General features: G+C 48.9%; 1 protein-coding gene across 14 annotated transcripts in view; it reads left to right on the top strand.

Annotated features, from left to right (window-relative positions):
• RPH3AL (rabphilin 3A like (without C2 domains)) overlaps positions 1–24,308 on the top strand; it is a 157,038-nt gene that overhangs the window by 90,131 nt on the left and 42,599 nt on the right. For 13 of the 14 annotated variants that reach the window (XR_004421291.1, XM_033090070.1, XM_033090068.1 and 10 more), the window contains exon 5: positions 12,295–12,381. The exons of the other annotated variant lie outside the window; for it this stretch is intronic. Coding sequence is in view for 12 of the 13 variants with exons in the window: in XM_033090070.1 (XP_032945961.1) it covers positions 12,295–12,381 (87 nt within the window). In the remaining variant the exon portion in view is untranslated. The remainder of the gene's footprint in view (positions 1–12,294; positions 12,382–24,308) is intronic. 14 annotated transcript variants of the gene reach the window in all.

The raw sequence follows: 24,308 nt of genomic DNA, 5'->3' as shown, positions 1-24,308 counted from the left end.
CTGGAGAGACAGTTTCCATATGATGCAATCAGTTCTCCTCTCCTGACATTTCACTGTGGGAGTACACAGGAGGGAGTAACGAGTGCTTGGGGTGGGGTGGGGTGGGAGGTCACAGAGGTGAGTTGTATCTGAAGGAAATGTAGAAGTTCACTAGCCATGAGGCACAGCCTGGGCAAAAGCATGGAGGGGTGGAAATACGTAGAGTGTCAGGAGCAGACAGTAAAGCACAGGGGACGTGCACGGTGGGCTTGGTGAGGCTGAAGAGTTAGGTGGGGGCCCGGGAGGAAGGTTCTGGTATACAGGTGCATCCGTTTTCTTGTCTCCCTGCCCCTCCGCCTGTGAGCCTCACCGTGCTCTCTGCCTAGTCCAGGGCCTGATAGCAGCAGGGCCTTGGGAGCTGTTGTTGGCTGAATGTTCCTGCTATCACTGGCCCCGTCTTGCAGCTAACGTTGCTGCCCACCAAATTCCAGGGGAAGGGATAGTGTAAGGTTCACCGGAACCCCCTGCCTCACCTTCCCATGGAGATTTCAAGCTTCCACAAGCAGGGCAGTGACGTCTGTGTCTTTGAGGTCAGGCCCCCCCCAAACTGGTCACATGCCCCAGAATTGTAGAAATTCAGAGCTAAGATCTTCTCAGCAGACCTGGCCAGAGGTTCCTTGCATAGCCAGTGCTGACTGCAGTGAATGCCTCCCTCCAAGGTGTGGCTTTGTGGTAGCCCCCAAGGAGCCAGGCTCTCTTGCAGCCATTAGCTCAGGGGCTCCTGAGATGGACTCGGCAATTTCAGGACTCTGGACATGAGGACAACAACAAAAAAAGATCCACCCTCTTCCTTGGCTGTGGCTGTGAGAAGCAGGCTCCTTTATCAGGGCTTGGGTCTCATTTCTGCCAGATGGGGCAGGCATGCCCCTGGGTGAGAAATAGTGGGAGTCTCAGCCCCAGGGCTTCGGGAAACAGAGGTTGGTTATGCAACCAGGGCTGGGCTGGTAGACTGGAGCTGGCTTTGTCTGGCTTTCAATTCCCTGCATTCAGCTTCCTGGCATGGCTAATGTCTGTCTCAGAAAGTGGGTTGCCGCTGTCCACAGGATAACTCCGTCCACTTGCTCTCTCCCAGTGACGTCCGTTTCCTAAGCCCCAATAGCATCCTTCTCAGCAAGTGTGCGGGTCATAGAGGACGTGGGTGAGAGGCGAGATCGGGAGTAGGACCTCAGTGCACCCTCCCCTGACTATCCTTGTATGACCCCGGACAAATTACCCAAGCTGTCTGCCCCAGTCCCATCGTTGTTAAATGAATAATCTGTGTAAAGCACCCATGCTGTGCCCAGCACACGCTACGTGTTATATGAACTCTTGCTTTTATTATTATGGACTGGGTCCCCATCCTGGCTCTGCCGCCACCTCATTACATGGGCTAAGCCAAGCCACTGAACATTTCTGGGCCTCCGATTCCTCATCCATGACATTCAGATCATAAAACCTTCTTCAAGGGGCCATTATGAACATAAACGAGATTAAATGTGATAATGATAATGTGTGCTGAGCGCTGAGGTTGGTGCCAGGCAGAGAATAGGTGCTCAACAAATGGTGGCTATTATCGTTATTTTGAGTTGTGACTCTAAGTAACCATGCAGCAAGGAGCAAGATGGATGTAAATTGGCGTCCTCCACCTCCTGGGCCTTCCCCTGCCCGGATTCCCTCCCAGCCAGCGTGGAGCTGGAGAGCTGCAGGTCACCGTGTGATGGGGCCATCCTATGGAGACCACCTCCTGTCATCCCACAGTAATTCAGGTAGAGCCATGTGGACCTGCGTCTGGGAGTCTGGGGGGACATGGTGAGCTCAGGTCCTGTCAGTTCCAGGAGCCCAGGCTGGCGGGTGGGCGCAGAAGCAAGGGGTTTCTTCGACCTTTAGGGCTGGAAGGAGCTAAGGAAGTCTCCAGGTGTATAGTCCCAGGACTTGTGGGAGCCAAGTAGGGTGGAGCAGGCGGTGTTCAGAGCTTATGGAAAGCTTGACAAGGGTCAGGGAGCCCTCGCATATGGTGGAACTCCATCCACCGTATATTCTTCCTCTCAGGAGGCTGGCCCAGGGACAGGGCTGGGCCCTGAGGTACACACCAGGCTCGGGAGGCTTGAGGAGGGTTGTGTTCGAGAACCCCTGATAGAACCCTTCTCGGAGGAGTGGCAAGTTCTTATGCACATTGTTTTCTAGTCCTCATGTAACCTGGGAAGAGTCAGTGCTGTTGCCCATCCCCACACAAGCCCCATGACACCCCAAAGGCCCCCTTAAGTGTTTGAGAGGACGAGTGTGAAGTCCCCACACGGCCTCCTGACCAGGAACTGGTGTTGCCCCTTCTCCTTCTCTGTCAAGACTTGAGAGCAGTGTTGTTTAGCCATTCAAAACCAAGGCTCCCTTTTGATAAACGGGGAAACCTTCCACTATTTTTAACACTATTTAACACTGTCATTATATTCAAAATAATATCCTATGTTTGAAAAAAGTGAATATAATATTGACTGTGTTTTTTTCCTGCTACTTATGCCCCAGCCTCAGGCCCCAGAGGTTCTGACCCCCCCTCAGAGGAGAGGGACTCCAGATGGAGTCGCAGATTGCTGGCCCTAGTGGGACGTCCATGGAAACCCACGTGAGGGGCTCACCCCAGCCTCGGTGGGGGTGGACATCTGGTCCTTGCCTGAGATGGAGTTGGGTGTGGGAACTGTCCCTGGCTGTCTCTTCCAGTCCTTTGTCCCTTCCATGTTTATGTGCATAATTCCCTTGTGCGTACACAGTTCTGCGTCAGCGCTCTTCAGTTTGGGTCACACTTAATGCTCTGTGCACGCAGGCCAGCGTTGGTACGTCTCTTGCCCCCCAGACACTGTCATGGGCCCCCCTTTTTTTAAATTAGTTTCAGACATACAGAACAACATAGTGATGAGACATTTATAAAACTCACAAAGCGATAGCCCCAAAAGTCTACCACCCACCCGACACTGTGCATCGATATTAGAATATTATTGACTATGTGGCCCACGCTGCCCTACACATCCCTGTGACTAGTTCCTTGTTTTAGTTGTGGGCACTTCTTAACACCTCATGCCGAGCGCACACCCGGCGCCTAGCGTGTCCTCGGCAGGTGCCTGTTGAATGAATGAGTGAATTCCACAAGGCCAAGTGCCATGGCTCCTGTGGTCCCCCTTTGATTGTATAATACGTTAGGGATTGGCTGGTTTTTTAAAACCGCCCTCTTAGTTTCAGATTGAATAACCCCTCTCCACTCCTTTGCCCAGCTCTTGTTTGAAACTACGACGGCCTCTCCTTGTGTCTCTGTCACCCACACAACACGCCCCTGGGGCCTCACTGAGACAGCTCAAACCTCCTTTGTTTCCCATGTTCTCCTGGAAAAGAGGCAAAAACCAGGCACACAGTCTCTGGTCTGAGAGGTCGTGCTGATACCCGGGACCAGGAAAGTTAACAGGGCTGGACGGGCGGGCCGGCGGGGTGGCGGGGGCAGGTGGGCAGCCGGCAGGCAGCCATTCTCCTCACCTCAGCCAGCCTGGCGGTTCCATCCTGCCCGAAGTCCCCGTTCCCCCGTCAGACACACTCAGTGGGGCACGAGTGCAGACATGCTCCAACGCCACATGCAGCGCCTGATTTCTTATGTGCTCGTGAATGATCATAAGCTGCTTCTGTTGCCTTTTTAACCCTCCTCTCCACCCAGGACATGGTACGGACTGACTAGTCCGTGGCAAGTGGAGGGAGGAGGTGTTTTGGAAGATAGTCCTGAAATCTGCAGTGCTTCCTTTCCCCTGGGAGAGGTGGCTGGGGGGCTGGGAGCTGGGGCTGCACAGGCCTGAGGGTTGTGGGTGGTCCCCAAGCAGTACCAGTGGCTCATCTGATGGAGGGGAAGGGCGGTGCAGCCTTCTGGAAGCCTGGGCGAACAGAGAGGGCCCGGCCGAGACTGGGTACTACATCTGCCACCTGCAGCCAGGATGGAGGAAGGCTGGCGTTTCCCTGGTGGGACATTAGAGTAGGAACCACAGAGAGACTTATCCTCCTCCTGAAGTTCTGCTCTGGTCACCTCCTGGCTTCTGTCTCAGACCAAGGGGTCAAGGCTAAGGTCAGCATGCCCTCAGCCCCACTGGCCCCCAGGCTGTGTCCTAATGAAGGGAGGAGGGGTTATCTGTGCCCTCTCCCACCTGACGCTTGATCTGGTCTGTAGTTCTGGAGGAAGGACCAGCCCTGCCTTCACTTGGGGCTCTGGGGAGATTGAGGACTTGGAGAAGTCTCTTGTCAGGACAGCTACCTGGGGCTCAAACAGCACGGCGTTCACATCTCAGCTCCCTGTGGTCCAGTGACTTAACCTCAAGCCTCATTTATAAAACAGGGACAATAATACCCACCTCCTAGGGTGGTTATGAAAATTAAATGAGATTCTATATAAAACACCTTGCTTGGTGCCTGGTGAAGTATACGTTGCTCGATAAAGTATATAACTATGTATATGTATGTCAATATCTAAATTATTTTAGGTCATTTGGCAGGAGGACCTGGGTTCCAGATATTGAATCTATGGCAAACAAGGCTGTTTCCTGGCCCCTGTAGTCCGGGTCCCCCAGGGCTGGTAAGATACCTCCAAGCCTGGATGATGAGCAGGACTGAGCCTGTGATCAGAGGCGTCAGTGGCCCAGAAACCCTTGGGGGTGTGGGGGGCAGGGCTGACTCCACTTTTGAGCCAAGAAGTTCTGTGTCCCGCCTACCAGTGCATATGTTTCAGCTTCCTTCATCCATCCTGACACACAGCTAGATCTGGTCAAAAAACGGAGTTGGGGTGAGTGATTTCCCAAAACATTTAACATACGCTTCCCTTAAATAGGAATTCTGCTTATCCATTTAAAATAGATTTTGACTTAGCACAATTTGATTTACATTTTGGCCGGTACCCTTCCAGATAGCTTTCTGTGCATATATCGATGTCTAAATACCTACAGGCATGTATGCATATTTACATGGTAGAAAATCACCCTGTGCATACTGTTTATAACATGCTTTTTTTTTAAACTTCATTTATTGTGAATATTGCTCCATTTCAGTACCCATACAGCTTTGTCGTGATTGTTTTCACTTTTTCTATTTATATCATTATTTTTATTTTTTAAATTTTATCATTATTATACATACATTTTTGCTGCATAGCTTTCCCTAAAACGCATTGGATTTTTCCTTGTTGAAGAGTTGATTTCTAGCATTGGGAACACGTTGTGTGATGTGAAATGCGCATTTGTGGGTTCACGTCTTCCCACGCTGCCATCATTTGTACGTAGCCGTTTGTTCTCTGTGTTATTGGGATCGGGGATGACTGCGTAGTGAGCCTCATTTGCAACCTAGTTCCCACGACGTCTCACTACAAACTTCAGTTGGTTGGCACTCTGGGGAAAGTCCTTTTCCATGAGTCTTGCTGGTTCTTCAACTCCTCCGTTCGAGGGGGCACTCGTTGAGGACAGAGGGCTGTGCCCTGTTCATCCTCGTCACTCCTAGAACAATGCCTTACATCTGGCATCGAATAAATGTTTGTTAACTTGAAGCACCGAGTATTTTCAAATTAACCATTTTCATTATTCATGTCTGCAGCGCAGCGTACATTTTCCTGGCCTCCTTGTACAGAACATTTGAGCACAATTTCATCTTTCTTTGGTTGACTGAGCATGATGAACCTCGCTGTCTGTGTGATAGATGATAATTCCTCAAAGCCCTCAGGGCCTGTCAAAGGGGCACGGCTGTGTCCCGGTGACTGAACGCTCGCAGACCACTGTTTCGGAGAGGCGTTGGTGTCTGCATGCTGAGCAGTTTTGTTGTCCCCCCTGCACTGGCACGGCATCCCCTCCCTTCTTCTGATCAGTGTCGGCTCGGGAACCCCGCCATGGAGCTGGGAGTTGTGGATGAAATGGGTGGGAAACTCAGAGTGAGGACGTCAAGGCCCAGGCTGGGAGCAAGGGGCCTGGGCTCTGACGCACCTTGCAGAGAAAGTACACTTCTTGTAGGCAGGAGCGGTCATGTAGAGTGGGGATGTGTCGGGGGGGGGGGAGGGGGGGGGCAGGGCAGTACACATCCCTGCCCCCACCTTTAACAAAGGACCCTTGGCGTCATTTCCCCTGTGGTTGGGCCAGCCTGGACTCACACCCCATCTCCTGAGAGTGAGGCCTGCCTGGCCAGCAGCACCCCACCCCTGGACACTCTACCCCGTCACCGTACTGGTTGGCGTCACTCAGTGTGGATGGGAGAGCACCTGCCCTGTGCTGCCCAGTGAGTGTTTCATGGCTCTGTGTGTCTTGTCTTCCAAGCAACAGGCCCATTCTAGGAGGGACCACTTCTTGCCATCTCAATTGTAACACTAAAAGTAGCTCCTGTTTGTTCATTCATTTATTCCACAAATATTCATCGTGCCAATCACTGGAGACAGAAAGGTGAACAGAAACAGACATGGCTTCTGCCCTCAGGGAGCTGGCAGCCTGGTAGTCACATAGCCACATGAGTGAGGGTAAAATTCCTGACAATGGAGGAGAAGAGGCAGGAGCATATTGTGGAAGCTTGAACCAGGTAAGAAGTCAGGGAAGGCTTCCTTGAAGAAGTGGTGCTTTTGCTGAGGTCTAAAGGATGCATAGGCTAAGGAGGAAAGAGCGTAGCCAAGTGCATCCCAGACAGAGGGAGCAGCGCATGCCAAGGTCCTGTGGCAGGAAAAACACAGCGAGGACTAGGGGATTGGCTTGGGGATCGGAGTGTGAAGAGCGAGGTGGTGAAGCAGGTGGAGGGCTTGGCAAGGAAGTAGGGTCTAGCCTGAGCAGGCATCATACCCCATGTGAAAGGGGTGGTCGTCATCCAGAGAGCAACAGGAAGTCTTTGGAGGCTTTTAGGCTGGCAGGGATGGGAGAAAAAAACATGATTAGATTTGCATCTTGAAAAGATCACTCTGGCTGCCGTGTCGGGAACCAACTGGAGCCTGGCCAAAGTGGAGGTGAGGCGATGTGCTGGGGGGCCCTGGTGTAGGCCAGGCACTGGAGGTGGCAGCATGGATCAGGCAGGGTGCTAGAGGGGAACCGACAGTGCGAGCAAGATTTAGAGTTCTTGGTGATGGATTATTTGGGTGGGAACAAGGGAGAGTGAGGATCAAGGATGATTCTAGATTTTGGCTTGTGTGACTGATGGGTGCTGCCTGATGGGTGCTGGCATCCTTCATTGATTCATGCGTGTGGGAAAGGACTGTGGTTATTGCCTCTCTTTACCATGTACTGTGCTAAGCACTTTTATGAATCATCTCCCTTGGTCCTCCCAATTGTGGCATGAGTCTGCCTGTTGCCACCATGTTATAGAAGAGGCTCAGAGAAGGTTAGTAACAAGTCCAAGGTTATGTCTAAATGGCAGACTCTGTGCTCTCCTGCCCCAAAGGCTGTGTCCTGTGGGCTGTACCCTGAAGCATCCCCTTCCCCATGGGTGTTCTCGACTGGGATATTTATTTGCAAAAGGAATGCATGGAGTGCCCAAGGGAGGAGTAAGGAAAGAGCATGTGCAGGCTGAAGGCCTGGACTTCGGTCACTGCTGCTCTGAGCTGGACTTGGTTTGTTTAACACTCAGGCACAGTTCCAGGCTACAAGAAGCATGAGGCAGCCAAGCCCGGGAAGCGAGTGCTTGCTCGCCCAGGGCACTTCTGCTCAATGGAAGCCCATCTCAGGCAGGGAAGCAAGTGACCACCCCCGGTCCCCAGGGCTGTCCTTGACATGGCTGTGCAGTGTTTCCTTTGCACTGAATTAATGTCACAGCTGGCTCACACGCTTTCTCACTGGCTTTTTAAAATACTACCTGCTTAATTTTCTTTTTTGGAACCTGGGAATGAAGACCAAGCCCATAGGGGAAAAGGCTTATTATTCTCTTATTGGTCCAAGATTTAATAGAGCAGCAATTTTGTATTATTTGAGCTTGAGCAGTTTATTTTTTTGCTGGCCTGGATTCCCCAGCTAGAGACACTGTACAACCAAGAGATGGCGGGATCTGACCATGGGGTCTACCAGTCATGGCTGGTAGCCTGAAAACAGGGCTGTGCGTGGGCAGGAGGCTGTGCCTTGTCATGCTACCCCCCACCCTCCCACAGCACCCCACAGGGCAAGGAGAAGAGGGAACATTTGGGACATGCCACCCATCCACCCCCCACCAAAACCCCTCGGAATGGGGTTTTGATCCAGCCTCTGGAGGGCGACTGGCCCACGCCACTCCTGCCCCCAGGTCAAGTGGTTCCATGTGCCGTGGTCTTTGGGTAGAAAACAGGACACAACTTTGTGCACTCTCTAATGCTTTCTTTTCCTGCCCCCAAACAGCATAGCTGTTCAATCAATCAGATACTATTTACTGAGGGCATATGCACCCCTATCCTTCAAACCCTGCTTAAATGTCACTCCTGCAATGCAGCTGGGCACGCCCCTTGTACTTGGCAGGCTGACCCGGGACCAAGCGTGGGGTGACTCCCTGGGAGCACGTGAGCCCAGGGCCCTGCCCCGCCCACCCCCCCAACACAGGGCCATGCTCCACGTGAGCGCTCAGCAGGGATGGATACAGGAATCAGTAAATTGGAGGGTGGGGAGGAGTCAGCAGACGGGGGTGGGGTGGGGTGGAGACAGGAAACAAGCTGACGAGGGCAAACACGCGAGCACAGTAGTCTGATTGGAAGTGAGGCCTTGTGGGGGAGCAGAGGAAACAGGCCGTTGGGGCCGATGGTGAGTCTTAAGATGCCAAGACTAAGGGCTGGGCCAGAGGCATCTTACCCAATAGAAATTCCTGCAATGATGGAAATGTTCCATTTCTGGGCCATCTGATATGCTCGCCACCAACCACGTGTGACTATTGAAATGTGAACCACTTGAGATGTGGTTACTGTGACTGAGGAACTGGGTTTTTCATTTTATTTAATTTTAATTCATTTCAATTTAGCCACATGTGGCTGGTGGCTACCATCTTAGATGGTGCAGGTCTACAAGGAAATCGTGTACGTTTTACAACAGGGCACAAGGGGGTGTCCCTAATAATAACGACCAGCATTTATTAAGTGCTTATACTGTGCTGGTCGATTTCGACGTGTATCTCAGTTAACCCTCAAGACAACCCTAGGGGATAAATATGATCCCATTTTGCAGATGAGAACATCTCAGGCTTAGAGAGGCTTTGAGTAGTTTGCGCAAGGGCCCAATCATGCCTGCCTCATTCCAAAGTCTGTACCCAGAGCAGCAAGCTGAGAGGCCGCTGAACGGGCTCAGACAGTGTTTCTGGAACATGAAGTTGGTGACAGTACAGGATTAGCATGAGGTGGCGAGCCCAGGAGGACGGGGGGGCTCTACGTGATCCAGAGTTGAGAGAGACGGTGAGTCCATTTCTAGGGCTCCCAATGTACAGAAGCAAAGGAAGGGGCCCAGTCCTGGTGGGGCGCTGTGTGCCCCCCAAATCCGCATGTTAAAGCCTGGACTCCGGGGTGATGGTATTTGGAGGTGAGGCCTTTGGAAGGTGATTGGGTTTAGACGAGGCCATGAGGGTGGGGCCCCCATGATGGGATCTGCACCCCTCTAAGAAGAGGAAGAGACCAAAGCTCTCTCTCTACTATGTGAGGACACAGTAAAAAGGTGGCCATATGGAAAGGTCCCTCACCAAGAACCCAACCATGCTGGTGCCCCCACCTGGGACTTGCAGCCTCCAGAACTGAAATCAGTGTCTGTTGGTTACGTCAGGTGACTTAGGCTGTCTGTGGTGTTTTTGTTACAGCAGCCAGAGCTGACTAAGACGGGCAGAGGCCACACTCCCCCATCCTTTGCCGAAGGTGTGGGGCAGAGCGGCCACAAAGAGAGGGAGCCTGTGGAGAAGCCCAAGGGGTGGCGCTGGGGAGGTGGCAGGGCCTTGGCTCCCTGTCTGCGGCTGCAAACCTCTCTCCTGTGAAGAGCGGCCACCCTCCCTCCTGAGAGATACTGAGGAGGCAAAGCCAGACTCCCCAGCCTGAGTCTTTGCTTCAAGAACCAATGTCATGTCGCTTCTCTGCCCATTCATTTGAAAGTCCTGGCAGTCACACTGCCAGGTACATGAACCAGCTCCCTGGCACCGGGCAGGGAAGGGTGTTATCCAGCTCTCCTGAGGTCTGGAAGAAGAGAGCCTCCCAAATCCTGATTGTCCCTAACTAGCTGTGGGACCTCTAGCAGTCTTTAACATCTCTGAGCCTCAGTTTCCTCATCTGTATAATGGAGATCATAACACCCACCTCCTCCACACGTTGTTGCCTGGCACACATAATTGCTCAGTAAATGGTAGCAGCTGGTCTTCTAGTCTTTCCTTATTCCCAGCACCATCATCTAACTGGGAGGGGACAGAGCACTCTGTGTGTTTGGATGGTGAGCTGACATTGAACCCTATAAGCCTATAGAAAATTCAGTAGGAAAATATCGTCTCTCAGGGAGGGCCACACTTATTTTAACATGTGCACCGTTTATTTATACCAGATAGTGGGAATTAGCAAGGAAAACAGTCTCAGCATCTCCTTCCTCTCTCTTTATCCCAGGAGGAGAGGCCCGCGTGTGTTTCTTGAGGCCCACCTTGTGGGCTTATGGGGGACCCTGTCCTAAAAGTAGAAGGGTTGGAGCAAGCATTGGGAGGGGTAGCAAGAGGCAGCTTGAAGGGAGAAGGGAGAAGGGATGGCAGCTCCAGGGGAACAGGCCGCTGGCCCCAGCTGGGCACCGATCCCAAACCCAGGCCTTGCACAGAAGTGGCTGAGTCCCTTCCTCTTCCGAGGGACTGTGGGAACTCAGAGGGAGAGCAGCACAGCAGTGAACACCGCATGCAGGGTCCCCTCCCCAGAGGGGCCGCACCTCGGAAGACCCCAAGCCCAGGATCTTCAAGAGAGCTGGGGAGGGACCCCAGTTGTGAGTGGGATGGACTTTCTTGCTAATCCAGAGAGCTGGGAGCTTGGACACATGACATTTTATTTGGAGAAATTAAAGAAAAGTGGCATTTCTCATATATGAGTATTGGATGATAGCAAATGCATACCCCCTATCAGAGAGCTGGCTCCCCGCCTCCTGCGGTGCTGGGCTCAGCTGCCCAATCAGGTAGTGACGACATGCTCTGGGAAGCCAAGTTGGTGACATTTTCCTCTCCGTGGAGAGGTGTGCTTCTTGCTCAGTTGGTAATCTGCAGAAAAGGCCAAGCAACAGATCCAGCCTTTCCTCAGTGTGTGTGGGGGGTGAAGTTGGCGGGGGCAGGAGAACCCTCCGCTCTGCAGGGTTACCAGGCAGCTTCCACGTGGCAGCTTAGGTTGATTAGCCCCGTGTGACAATTTTCAGAGAACCTGCTGCCACCAAGTCAGACTTTGGCTGGTTGGCCGGGAATAAGTCTCAGCCCCACCAAGACCCCTCTGCCTCCCTGCACGTCTCATCTGGCCTTTCCCACCCCTGCATGTTACTGTGCTTTTAGGGAAAGCAAAATATGTATTTAGAAGTTATGAGCTTAAGCAACACTTTAGAAGGAAAAACACTGCAGAAACTGGGTTCTGCTTACTTACGTGTCTGGAGAAAATTATATAATGACTCTAGAGTAAGACCTGAGCCCGTTACTTACTTGCTAGGTGAACTTGGCAAATTCTCCAACTACCGCGAGCCCCAGATCCCTCACCTGTAAAATGGGCCTAATGCTTACATAATAGGGTTCTTGGGATGGTTCAGTGAAGAGATTTGGCATAAAGTAAGTGCTCAAGCTGTTACTGGTGTTTCTCACTGTATCGTCTCACCTAGTCAGGCGCATATGTGAGTTTTTTGTGTGGTTATACACCTGTATGTTTTCTCTGTTGAGTAAGATCATTTCCTGCCCACCCTGCCCTCATTTGCAGGGATGGACACAATTTGCTGTGTGCAGGCCTTGTCATATTCTGTTACGGTGCCTGGATCTTCCTCGGGTGTTGGGCGTTTGGGTTGTTTCCAGTTCTTTGCTATTGAACACGATGCAGCTGTGAATACCAGCAAGCTTATTTTTGATGTGTTCCTAACAGAATGCAATCTGTGGGGATGAATCTGTATCATAGAGATCCATGGACGGCACATCCATTGTGCCCCAAAGCCACCCACAGGTTTTCGATGATCTGTGCCCTTTGGGTTACCTGCTTCTCTGCCCTGAAGCAAAAGCCATCCCCTTGGAAGGTGGCAAAGTGTTCCTCGGTTACCGTTCTCCCAGCCCCTCAGCTGAGGACGAAGCAGCTGAAGTGTTTACGTTCCCGTGTCCTCTCTCTTGTAGAAAGTCTGCACCAAATGTGGGATCGAGGCCTCCCCTGGCCAGAAGCGGCCCCTGTGGCTATGTAAGATCTGCAGTGAGCAGAGAGAGGTAGGGTACCTAGCGCAACAAGGGAGCAGGGAGGGGGGGTGCTGGGGCAGGGTCTGGGCGCGTTGCATTTGGGGAAGTTTTTGGTGGGTCACTGGGAGGGGCTTCTCTGGAGGTGGAGGGCCAACCAGGGGTGGCCAGGGAGAAAGGTGGGGTGGGGCAGGCTGCTGGCTTGCCTGTTTTCTCATGCAGAGGTGGCAGTAGGCCCTGCTTCTGCTATGCCTGAAGTCCGTGGGTTCAGTGGGAAGCCCCTCACACTAGTGTAGGTGCAGGTGGCATTTTGTGGAGGGCTGTTATTATAGTAATGGTAATGGCCACCCCAGCTGGAATGTTTGCTATGCACCTGGGACTGCACTAAATTCTTTACAAGTATGAATTCATTTCATCATTTCACAACCCCCTAGGTGGGTGCTATTAGTATCCCCTTCCACGGATGGGGAAATGGAGACACCGGAGGTTAAGTAACTCTTGAGCACTGAGCTAGTTAGTGGAGGTGCTGGAAATACATGCAGCCATGGTCTGCTGTGATGGTGCCACCCCCGGAGTCCCTTCTGGTGCTAAGGTTCTATAATTCTAGTTCTGACCCCATTTTAGGGGAAGAAATCAAGGCTCAGGGAGGCAAAAACAGATGAGGGACTCGAACCTACATCTCTTAACCCCAAACCCAGGGCTTTTCTCACTGTATCAGGATTGGAAGTGGGGCCAAACCTGAGCAGGACGTCTGGGTAGGGTCTGAGCAGGACGTCTGGCAGGCTGGGTAGGGTCGTGGGAACAGAATGAGCTGGGCAAAGGGAGCGTTCCCCTTGTTTTCCAGATGTGGATTTTTTTCCTGCTTGGCACTTGGCATGCGCTTTTGCTTTGAGGATCCATAAAATGTCTTCTGTTATGGAAAATTCTCAGCCATGCTCTCCTTGATTATTGCTGTCCTGCTATTCCATGTGTCATCTTCTGGAAATCCTGTTGGATACGTTGCAGAACTTCCCATCCTTCCATAGGTCCCGACTGCTCCTTCTTGTTTATTTCTTTAGCTTTCGGGGTAAATTCTGCAGTACTGCCTTCCAGTTCACACTAAATCTTTTAGACCTTGTCCCACCTGTCGGTGGTGTTGGTTCTCTTTCTCAGCGTCAGCTTTCCTCGGGTGTTCTGGAATGGGGACTTGCGTGCTCATCTTGCGTGAGAGTCAGTTTCTCCCTCTTTCTCTCCCTGCTCTTCGCCCCCACCCAGCTCTCCTGGCTGACTGATTTTGCAGCAGCCTCCACCCAGGTCCTGGATGCCCCAGTCAGAGCCAGGTGTCTTGGCTTGGTGATTAGCTGTGTGTCCATGGTGATAATGGGATTTTTTCCCAGAGCCAGTCATCAAAGCTGCTGGCAGCCTAGCCAGGCTCTGGCTGTGTGTATGTTGCTTCTAGCTCCCTTCAGTTCTTAGATAACCTCTAGTTATTAGATAAGCTCTAGTTCTTAGATAAGCTCTAGTCTGGGGTAGGGTGAGAGGTTGTGGCTTTTTTCAGCCTCTTTTCTCAAGTGGGAAATCCCTTCACCGGCCCCCATTTTTCAGGGACTCTGGCTCTGGTCCCCCACCTCCCATGGGGCACTTTTAGTTCCTGTGCCCCAGGAGACCAAGCTCCCAGCTGCCTCCACCTGCCTCTTGACCTAGAACTCAGCAGAGCCTTCCGCCCCTCAAAATAGTAAATATTTGGAGTTTCTCATCCATTGATATATATGTATCTTGTTTTGGAGCACAGATAAGTTTACTTGTTTTTAGAATATTTTTATCTGTCAGCGCTGTGTCTTTGAAACAAGGAAGGTATTGAAAGTGTGAACTAACTAACATTCTGTCTTGCCTGGAGGTCCCTGTTTTCTCATCCCAAAATGGGGATGGTGATCTCCATTTCATAGAGATGCTGTGAGAATTCAGCAAGATCGTTAAAATGTACAAAGTGTACAACATGTCTGGCGTAGGCTAGGTACTCTGTGAATATTAGAGGCGTCCCTCTCACACCCAGCCAGAAATTCCCCCTTTGAACCTGAGATCTTTCTGGTCTTTTTTTTCCTTTTGGTAAGGAGATTAAAATCTCTTATTTTCATTCACATTCATGTTTCCATTACAACCAAGATAAAAAATTGCTTTCTTAAAATAAAAAAATGAAGATACAGTCCCTGGAAGAATTTCTAAAGGAAAAATTAATGGAAATAGACAGCAGGGCAAAAATCAAGATTTGCTAACAATCAGTAAGAGAAAGATACAGAAAATTGAGGACAAAAACTAAGGAAATCAAATAAAAGGGAAAATTACTGAGATGCAGAAGAGAGAATAGACCTTTTTTTGTTAGTAGATTCAGGTGTACAAAAACAACATAAGGATTAGACATTTACACTCCTCACAAACTGACAACCCCAACAAGTCTACTACCCCTCTGGCGTCGTATATAGCTATTGCAATACCATTGGCTATATTCCCCTTACTGTCCTTTACATCATGTGACTATATATATATGAATTTAATTATCGTTGACATTCAATAGTATTTTAGTTTCAGGTATGCATTACAATGGTTAGGCATTTATATAATTTAAGAAGTTATCCCCCCAATAAGCCTAATACCCATCTAGAGATCCTCCTGGTCTTCAAGGGGTCCCTCTTAAGATGCAGAGATCCACGAGAGAGGAAATTCCTTAAAACAGTGTCTTGTGGGAGACACCTGAGCAGGATAAAATGACAGCCAGAGCTGAGCTGTTGGAGGACAGAGGTGAAGAGCTGTCACAGAAAAGAAGATGGATGAAAGGAAAGACGAAGGCAGCAAGCGTAATAATTTAGTGGAGCCCCACAGAGGCGGCCCCACCACCAGTTACCTTCGTATCCTTGAGAGTCCTGAGCTACCACGTGCAGGGCCCACCACCAGCCCTTCCTAATCTCCACAGAACTGCGGTGCCCAGAAAATCCAAAATAGCTTAGGGTACATTTTCTTATCTTTCCTAAGGCAAAGAATTTGAGGCTGTACATTATGCTATCGGTTTGTCCTTGACTTCCTAGAGGCGGATAAAATGTAGCAAGATGAAGAGTGCTGCATTCCCTCCCTGCAGCACCAGGCCTACTATGGACATTCAGTAGGCAGGGATGGGCCTGACAGTGTGCGTGTCTGTGAGTCCGGGTGCCTGTGGGTACCAGTCCCAGGTGCTGCATTTTCCTGCCTGCTTTTGGGGTGGGAGAGTGACAGGGTAATTGGTTTCCTAATTGGCTTTTTTGTCAATTAGAAAACTATCTAATCACAACAAAGAGATAGCTAAATAGAAAGAGCATTTAAAATGTCATTTTAAGTGCCGCATATAGCTGGTTCTGAGTCTGTGATAAAAATTAGGAATTCTTCCCTGCAGACGAAGCCATGTCCTGATAGAACTTGAACTTTCTGATGGAAACTCTTACTCCAGTCTGCCCAAACACTTTTATCTTTCTTTCCTTTGGATGCTTCACATCCATCATCTCGTGCTGTAATTAATTGTTAAGTATTTTTTTCTGGAGTGGAATGAACGCTGGTTAAAGGTCCTTGGGATATCAGGTTGGTGTTGCTGCCTGTTTTGTGCACTTCACAGTGGATCAGTGTATGTTTCAACCCTTGTCTTGAGGGTTTAACAATCTAGTTCATTCAGACACTCAGCACATGTTTATTGAGCATCTTCTATGTGCCAGGCAAAATAGCTCTTCTCGTGGGAGGGAGACCACAAACACACAGCAAAATAAATGCTGCCATGTTGCAGATGGTGATAAAGTGCTCAGGGTAAAGGGGGCAGGGGTGCTGCAAACAATGGGGGTAGCTGCTACCATGTTTCCCTGAAAATAAGACCTAGCTGGACAATCAGCTCTAATGTGTCTTTTGGAGCAAAAATTAATATAAGACCTGGTCTAATATTATATTATGTTAGATGAGGTCTTATATTATAGAAAAATAAGACTGGGTCTTATATTAATTTTTGCTCCAAAAGACACATTAGAGCTGATTGTCCAGCTAGGTCTTATTTTTGGGGAAACATGGTATTTTACATGGGGGTCAGGGAAGGGTTCCCTGATAAAATAACATTTGAGCAGAGTTCTGAAGCACACTATGTGACTGTGTGTACAGAAAGTATTCCAAGTACAGGGTATGGTATGCGCAAAGGCCCTGAGGCTGGTATGTGCTTGGTAGTTTTGAGGAATAGCAAGGAGACCAGTGAGACTGGCTTCAGTCAGTGTCAGGAGAGGAGGTCAGAGACAAGCAGGGGGTCAGATCATGTTGGTCCTTATAGACCATTGTAGGGACTTTGGCTTTTACTCTGAGTGAAATGGGGGGCCTTTGAAGGGTCTGGAGTGGAGGAGAGACATGATCTGAATCATCCCCCTCTTTTTAAAAGATACTCTGGCTGCTTTGTTGAGAATAAATTGTAGACTACAATGTCAGAATCAGTATCATGGCCCCAATGTATTCAAGTTCTTGACTGTTGTTACCTTTAGAAGTTTTCATTTAAAAAAATATTTTATGTGGGTGGCCGGTTGGCTCAGTTGGTTAGAGCGTGGTGCTGGTAGCACCAAGGTTGCTGGTTTGATCACTGCATGGGCTGCTGTGAGCTGCGCCCTCCTTAAATAAATAAATAAAATAATAAAAATGCAATAGTTTTAAATATATATATATAATATGCATTTTACTCTTTTCTGATTATAAAATTATAATATAAATCATTGAAAATTATAATATGAATCATAGGAAAAACAAAGTAATACACACTCCCAAAAAATCCATACTCTTTCTATTCAATCACTATTAACATTTTGGCATGTTTACTTCTGATCTCTTTTTGTGTGTGTGTCTTTTTTCTTTATATTGTTGAACCCATGTTTTAAAATTAACATTATATCACAAGGAATTCTTAGTGTAATTAGTAACTCTTTGTAAACATTCTGTCATATGGATATTCTGTTAATTCAGGACACCTTTTTTCCTTCTTATTAATAACTGTAGTATATATCTGTACGTAGGTCTTGGACTACATTTTAGATTATATTCTCAGAATGCATTCTTAGAAGGGAAAAATAAACATCAGTGTCTATATTCCTTTTCTTATAGACCTTTGAGTTATTACTATTGATTTATTTCATAATTAGCCGGTGTATAATTTTATGTAACCTTTTTAAATAAGGGCATGTGGATGGTGTGTTTTCTGAGTCTTTTGCTATCTGATAACAGTTATTGCCTTTCTACAAAAAAGACAACTTGACTGATAATACAATTGACCATAATCTTTCCCGCTCAGAATTCTATGGATTTGCCCGTTGTCTACCAACCACATGCGAAAAGAGCCACCATGAGGGAGAGGCAGCCAATAGAACTGCTAGCAGAATTAGTGCCCAGAGACCTAGAGATCATAGTGAAACTGTGAAAAAGATATAAATAAGGTTTTAGAATTAACTAAAAGAGGTAAGAGAAGGAATAGAACCAAACTGAATAAAGAGGAACTTTGAAAAAAGAATGAGCAAATTTGAAAAAAGAATCAAATGAACCATTTTCATTTCTGAAAATGGATGGCATTAATGAATTTAAAAACTCAATTGAACTATATACTTCAATAATTTTTTAGAGCAATAAATCTTGTCATTCCCATTAACAGCCACAGATATTTTCTTAGCATTTGCTTCTTAGTGATGGTTTGTTATGTTTGATCCCTGGTTGGCACTCCCAATAACCTGGAGTACCGAGTCTTTGATTTAAACCAATGGTCATGAATAGGATGTTTTTGTTACCACACCAAACTGTACTCTTTATCTAATTTACTGCTTGCCTTTTTAAACTAGCTGCTAATGTATTTGTTTTCTCAACTCCCCGCCACACCCTATTTTCATTCCCTCTGTGAATAGGTACATCCTTCAGTCACTTTCCTGGTTTCCATGCTGGTAAATTAATAAACTCTGACGTGTTCAAGACTTAAAGAAACAGAAAAGGGAATGACACCGTCCTCAGTGTACTGGTTAAATAGCACATCAGGCACACCTGAAGAACCCCAAGAAAGACCTTGTGAACCAGAAGACGGTTCCAAGGATGCAGCATAGGTGACAGTTAAGTGATGCCCTTGATGTCAAAGTTGAGAGAAGAGGAAGCAGGGTGACAAGATCTAATACATAACATAAAGTAGTTTTCAAGGCAAGAACAGAGATATGGGGGAAAGTCTGAAGCCAGACTTACGCTCTTATTCCCCTTTAAATAACCTGGTGGTGGTGGTGGTGGTGGTGGTGTGTGTACATTTGGAAATTATAATTTTCATCTGGATATGCCTATGTCATTTTCATTGGTTTTTGCCTAGAACATACATATTTGGGTCTTTGATTCAGGGAAGATTTTCAGTTATCTTTTTGCTTATTACTTTGTTCGCAACTATTCTTGCTTCGTCTCAGGAGCACTTTTAATTTGAAGGTTGCATTTCCATTCTATCTTCTGTATTCATCATCTTCTACTGAGTCAGTTTCAACTCCTTTAATTTGTTTCCTCCATTCTCAAAAATCTTAAAGCTTTTCTTCCACATCACTAATTCCTCTTTTTTTTCGGCCTGACTTTGGTGGTTACCTGTGTCTTTGCATGTCAATGTGCCTTTATCCATCTTCACAGACCCAGGGTTTACAAGAGGCAGTATACACACCCCTCCCAGCTCCTTCCTTTGTGCAGGATTTTACCTGTGATGCTCTTCTCCACCTGTGAGGAGGCACCTGTGACCCTCCTGTGACCTGGCCCTCGGGCCATTGGAACTAGGGAGGACATGGAAATCTGCAGACACTGCTTTATGCTGTTTCCTTGGCTCTTCCTTCCTCTCCCTGCTTTCCCACTACTGAGCTTTACTAAAAGAAATACACCTTCCCAGATGCAGCTCCCCGTTCAGCTCCTTCCCACGCCTGCCTGGTTATTTTCTGTGAGTGTCTCCCAAGGATAAAGATAGGGTTGGAGGAGGAACAACAAGCCCCTGTGTGGCACCAAAAACCCACAGGCATGCCATGCCAGGAACACTGCCCAGACGACTTGAGCCCTGCACCTTGATCCCTGCCAAGCAGGCAGGACCCAGGTGGGCAGTAACACACTTGTAATCCAGCCCACTTGCCTGCTGTCCAAGAGGAGACTGGCTGTAGGTTGACGTCACATCCCTCCTGTGCTGGGGTTTGCGTGCTTTCACAGGTATGTTAGTGTGAGGTTGGGACGGATTGCATCAGGGACTTCTAAACATATGATGTGGCAAGCCGGAAATTAATTTCACATACTGTATATATAGCCTTTAATCCCATTCATTTGAAAAAACAAAGTGACTCACTCCAAGTTATACTGTAATCAGTGGAAAAGTTCATTGGAATCTAGATTCACCGGGATTCTAGAAAGCATTCTGCCAGCTTCTGAAAGTTCTCTTTGGAGTAAGTAGTCTTCTTTAAGGATGCAGGCATTCTCTGAAGGGGGTGAGCTAGGAAGAGGTGAAGGCCAGTTTGTAAGTAATTGAAAGCTGATTGATACGATTAGAGTGCTCTTCTCTGTTCAGCATTCTCTGTGCCTTCCCAGGTTCACACGCATCCTGATTATAGCTCAGCGGGAGGCGGGGCAGTACCGACACCTACTGTGTTTCCCTCAGTGTTTTGCATATAAAAGGTGCTCGGAAAATGTTTGTTGATTGAAAGAGACATTTGCCAAAAAAGGAAAGCTGGTTCCTTGTTGGATCACTTTAGACCCTTTTCCCAGCAGGTGCTTTTGAGTTTGCTGAAATGTTATTACAGATGGCCCTGGCCCGGGTCCTATAATGCCCTTGGACACTTGGTCTGTATTTCCTCTCCCTGGCCCCTCTCTTGCTTGTTGATTGACTGAAAGAGGAATTTGTGAAGTAGGAAAGCGGTTTCACGGGGTGGTCTTTAAATCATCTCCAACCCACCCAGCCTGCAAGGGGACCAGTAACCCATTTAGGACCCTGGGGAGAGTCCACCTTGACTCAGGCCTGCAGAAGGCTGGGAGAAGCGAGGCTGCCTCGCTCCCAGGCAGCTCCCGTGCGGAGCAGCCACACTGGCCAAGCCCAGCATCCTTGGGGCACCTGCCTCTCGGGCAGGCAGCCTGTGCTCACTGCAGGCTACCATCTGTTTCCCCACACTGGTTCTCTCCTGCTCCTGCTGTTACTTGCAGTTTGGATTTTTGCTGCAAACAGCTTTGCCAAAGGGCCCCTCCAGAGGCCTGTGAGTGCAATCAGGAGTGGGTAGCTGGCGCTCGGGTGGGTGGCTGGGTGGCTGCCTGAGCTCTCTGCCATCTGCATCTAAGTCACTCTGGGCTGCTGTCGGGGCGTCCCCAGGGGACCCAGATGGTCACACTTCCTCAATGTGTTGGTCACCTCCCACGCGCCACAGCTCTGCCAAGCAGACCCACTATCAGTGCAGGCTCCTGGCCTCCCACACATGTGGAAGTGGCAGGAGGAGGCTCCTGGCAGCTACCAGGCCCCCTTCCTCCCTTGGTGGTACGGAGCTGTCTCCCACTCTCTCCCTGCCCCTTGGTTGGGATGCCCACCTGAGCCTGTGTACTGGAGAAAGAACTTTCCTCTCTGAGATGCTGCCCAATCCAAGAGAGAAGTAACTTTCTCACTACTGTGCTCCAGTCCTCGAGCCACCTGTCCTACCCATGCATGCCAAAGGGATCCAGTCTGGCATTGGGGAGTGGACATTAACTGAATACCCACTACAGGCCAGACAGTAAATATCTAGCTTCATCCTCACAGGAGCGCAGTGAGGGATGTGACAGATGGGGAAACCGAGGATTAAAGAAAGGAGATCACTTGCCCAAAGACACCAGGTAGTAACTGATGGAGCCAGAGGTGGAAGCCAAGTGTGTCTGCCTCCAAAACTCCTTCTAACAACTTTACTTTCTATTCATTTGTTCCTTCATTTATGCATTCGTATAATAGTCCTTGAATATTTACTCTGTGCTGGGCACTGTTTTAGACCTTTGGAAAACAGCAATGAACAAAACAGCCAAATATCAAGTATGTTAGATGTTGAAGGGGAAGAAGAAAGAGTAGAACAGGGCAGAGGGATCGGGAGTGGTGGGTGCAGGGTGGGGAGGGACACTGCAGTGTTAGAAGTCGACCAGCTGCCACGTCACACCCATGAAGATGGCTAATACCTAAAAAGCAGAACATAACAAGTGTCGGCACGGATGTGGACAAATTTGAAGCCTTGTGTGTTGCTGGTGGGAATGTAAAATAATGCAGCTGCTACAGAAAACAGTACGGCAGTTCCTCAAACAATGAATGAGGTAGCAATTCTACTTCGGGGTGTGTACCCTAAAGAATTGAAAACAGGGACTGAAACAGATATATTTGCACACCCATGTTCATTACAGCATTATTCAACATACCCCCAAGGTGGAAGCTCCCGAAGAATCTACCATCGGATGGCTGGATAAACAAAATGTGGTCTGTACCTATCGTTAGCCACATTATTCAGCCTTAAAGAACGGAATTCTGACACATACTACAACGTGGAGGAACCTTGAGGACATGATGCCAAATGAAATAAGCCAGACACAAAAGGACACATATTGTAGGATTCCACTTCTATGAGGTCCCGAGAGTAGTCCAATTCGTAGAGACAGAAAGTAGGGTGGTGGTTGCCAGGGGCCGGGGGACGGGGAGTGAGGAGTTTTGGGTTAATGGGCACAAAGTTTCCATTTGGGAAGATGGAAAAAGGTCTCAAAATTGTGGGGATGGCAGCACATCAGTGCGAATATACTTAATGCCCTTGGACTGTACACTTAAAAATGGTTAGAATGGTAAATTTTATGTTATGTATATTTTATCACAGTAAAAAAAAAAAAAAGAAAGAAAAGAAAAAACCAGGAGACCATCCAGGGTGGGCGTCTGTGAGAAGATGAAATGTAAGCAAAGAGCTGACGGAGGAGTAGCAGGAAGGCCAGCAGCTCCCTGGGGAAGGAGGGGCCCGATGGGGACACACCATGCTGAGCCAGCAGGGAGCCAACAAGGCTGCTGCCTTCCACATGTCGGGTCCTGGGTTCCCCTGAGGCGGGCGTGGGAGGGGGTGGTCCCAGGAGGCTCTTTGGCCAGGCTAAGTAGGGAGGGGGGTTGATGTGGTCCCATAGGAAGCCCTTGGCCCATCAGGAACATGGCCCATAGCTCTTAGTGTTTGGCTCTGTCACAGCACTGGGCATCCCCATCACTAACCCAGCCATCCCGGGGTGCTCAGCCGTCATGGGGTTGGGAACCCTGTGGTCAACATGGAGAACAACAAGGTGAGAAGCAGGTTCACTCTCCCTGTGGATGTGCTGGTGAGACAGCATCCTGACACCACCACCCAGCTCACCGGCCCCATCCCCACCCCACTTCGTTAGGCCTCCACAACCTGTTACGCCCTGCTATGATACCCTCCTGTTTGTAACCCTTGGGAGGTGGGCAAAACTCTAGGGAGAAAACATCTGAGTTGCGTCATTTACTGGCATTAATTTGAATAAAATTTTGGATCCTCAGACTTTCCTGCCCATTTTTCAGATGCCCAATGACATTGGCTGGCACGATTGTGCCCCTCCCCCTAGCCAGCTGTCTCAAAGATGGAGACTGGGGAGTAGAGTATAGCTCCATCTTTCAGGAAGTAGTTATGTTCCTAGGTGGTGTCCAACGTGAGAAAAACACACCCATCCCCTCTCCTAAGGAAATAAGAAGCCTGTCCTACTCGGGTGCCAGAAAATTCCTCTGTGAAACAAGGAAGCAGAAGAGACCCAGCCTTTGTTGGGATCCTCCCCTGGGCCAGGCACGGGGCTCCATGTCCCCATTTTCCAGCCAAATGGGACCTGAAGCAACAAATCCCAGGTGGCACAGCAGGGACATGCAGAGCCGGGATTTGAACCTGGGCTGTCTGACTATTCCATTAGACCAGCTTCCTCCTCCTGATTTCTACCAAGCCAGCAACCACTGCCTTCAGGAATAAGCCCTCAGCCCTTCCTATTCAAGAAAGACAGGACAAATGAATGCAGATGGCGCTTCAGCCTCTCCCTCTCTTCAGTTGCCAAAATAGTGATTCCCAACTTTTTGGGTGACTCCTGGGTGCCTGCCCCACTTCTCCTTGCCCCGACTTAGTACGTTGTTACAGCCCAGACTGGGCTAACACACCCCCAGCTGAAGCCCAGCCTGGCCCTGGCCGTTACCTACTTGCATCTCTGAACCTGGCTTTGGGTCCCAGCGCCTGGTTGTCCCCTTGACCCTTGAACTTGACCTGCTGCTCCCAACCTTGCATCAACATGAGGGTCCTGTCCGAGTCATGGGCCAGCTCCTGAGGCTGTTTGCAAATTAAATCGGAGCGACTCGTTCCGATGGTCCCGGCTGGTTCATCTCCACGTTGTGCCTGGCGTTTCACCTCTGCGTGTCGCTCAACCTTGCCCCCCCCCCCATACGACCTAGAGAAACTCGCACACGGGCTCCCCAGGAAACCAAGAGTGCACAGAACAGTATTTTTTCTAATAGCAGAAAACTGGGAACAACCCAAATGTCCTTTCATGGTGGAATGGATCGATACATTGTGGCTAGGAAATAATATACAGTAGTGAAAAAAGAACTTCAGCCAAACTCATCAAAGGATAAATTAAAAATACAGTGAGCAAAAGAACAAAAAAACACCAAAGAATACACGATTGAAAAATATGATGGTCAAAAACAGTAATATTAATAGTAAATATTTTACTTAGACATGCACACACAAGTGGTTTTCTAAAATAGAAAGAAAACCATGGGATTTCTTAACGCAAGATTCCAGGTGATGGCTACTTCTGGAAGGCAAGGAGGGCTTACAGGGATATTTCAGCTCTGGTAATACTTAATTTCTTTTTTTTTTTTAATTTTTATTGGGGAATACTGGGGAACAGTGTGTTTTTCCAGGACCCATCGGTCGTTGTCC

Source organism: Rhinolophus ferrumequinum, chromosome 21 (genome assembly GCF_004115265.2).
Source record: "Rhinolophus ferrumequinum isolate MPI-CBG mRhiFer1 chromosome 21, mRhiFer1_v1.p, whole genome shotgun sequence".
NCBI classification, from domain to species: domain Eukaryota; kingdom Metazoa; phylum Chordata; class Mammalia; order Chiroptera; family Rhinolophidae; genus Rhinolophus; species Rhinolophus ferrumequinum.
The sequence above is the reverse complement of the archived record's forward strand: the minus strand, read 5'-3'. Positions and strand labels throughout refer to the sequence as shown.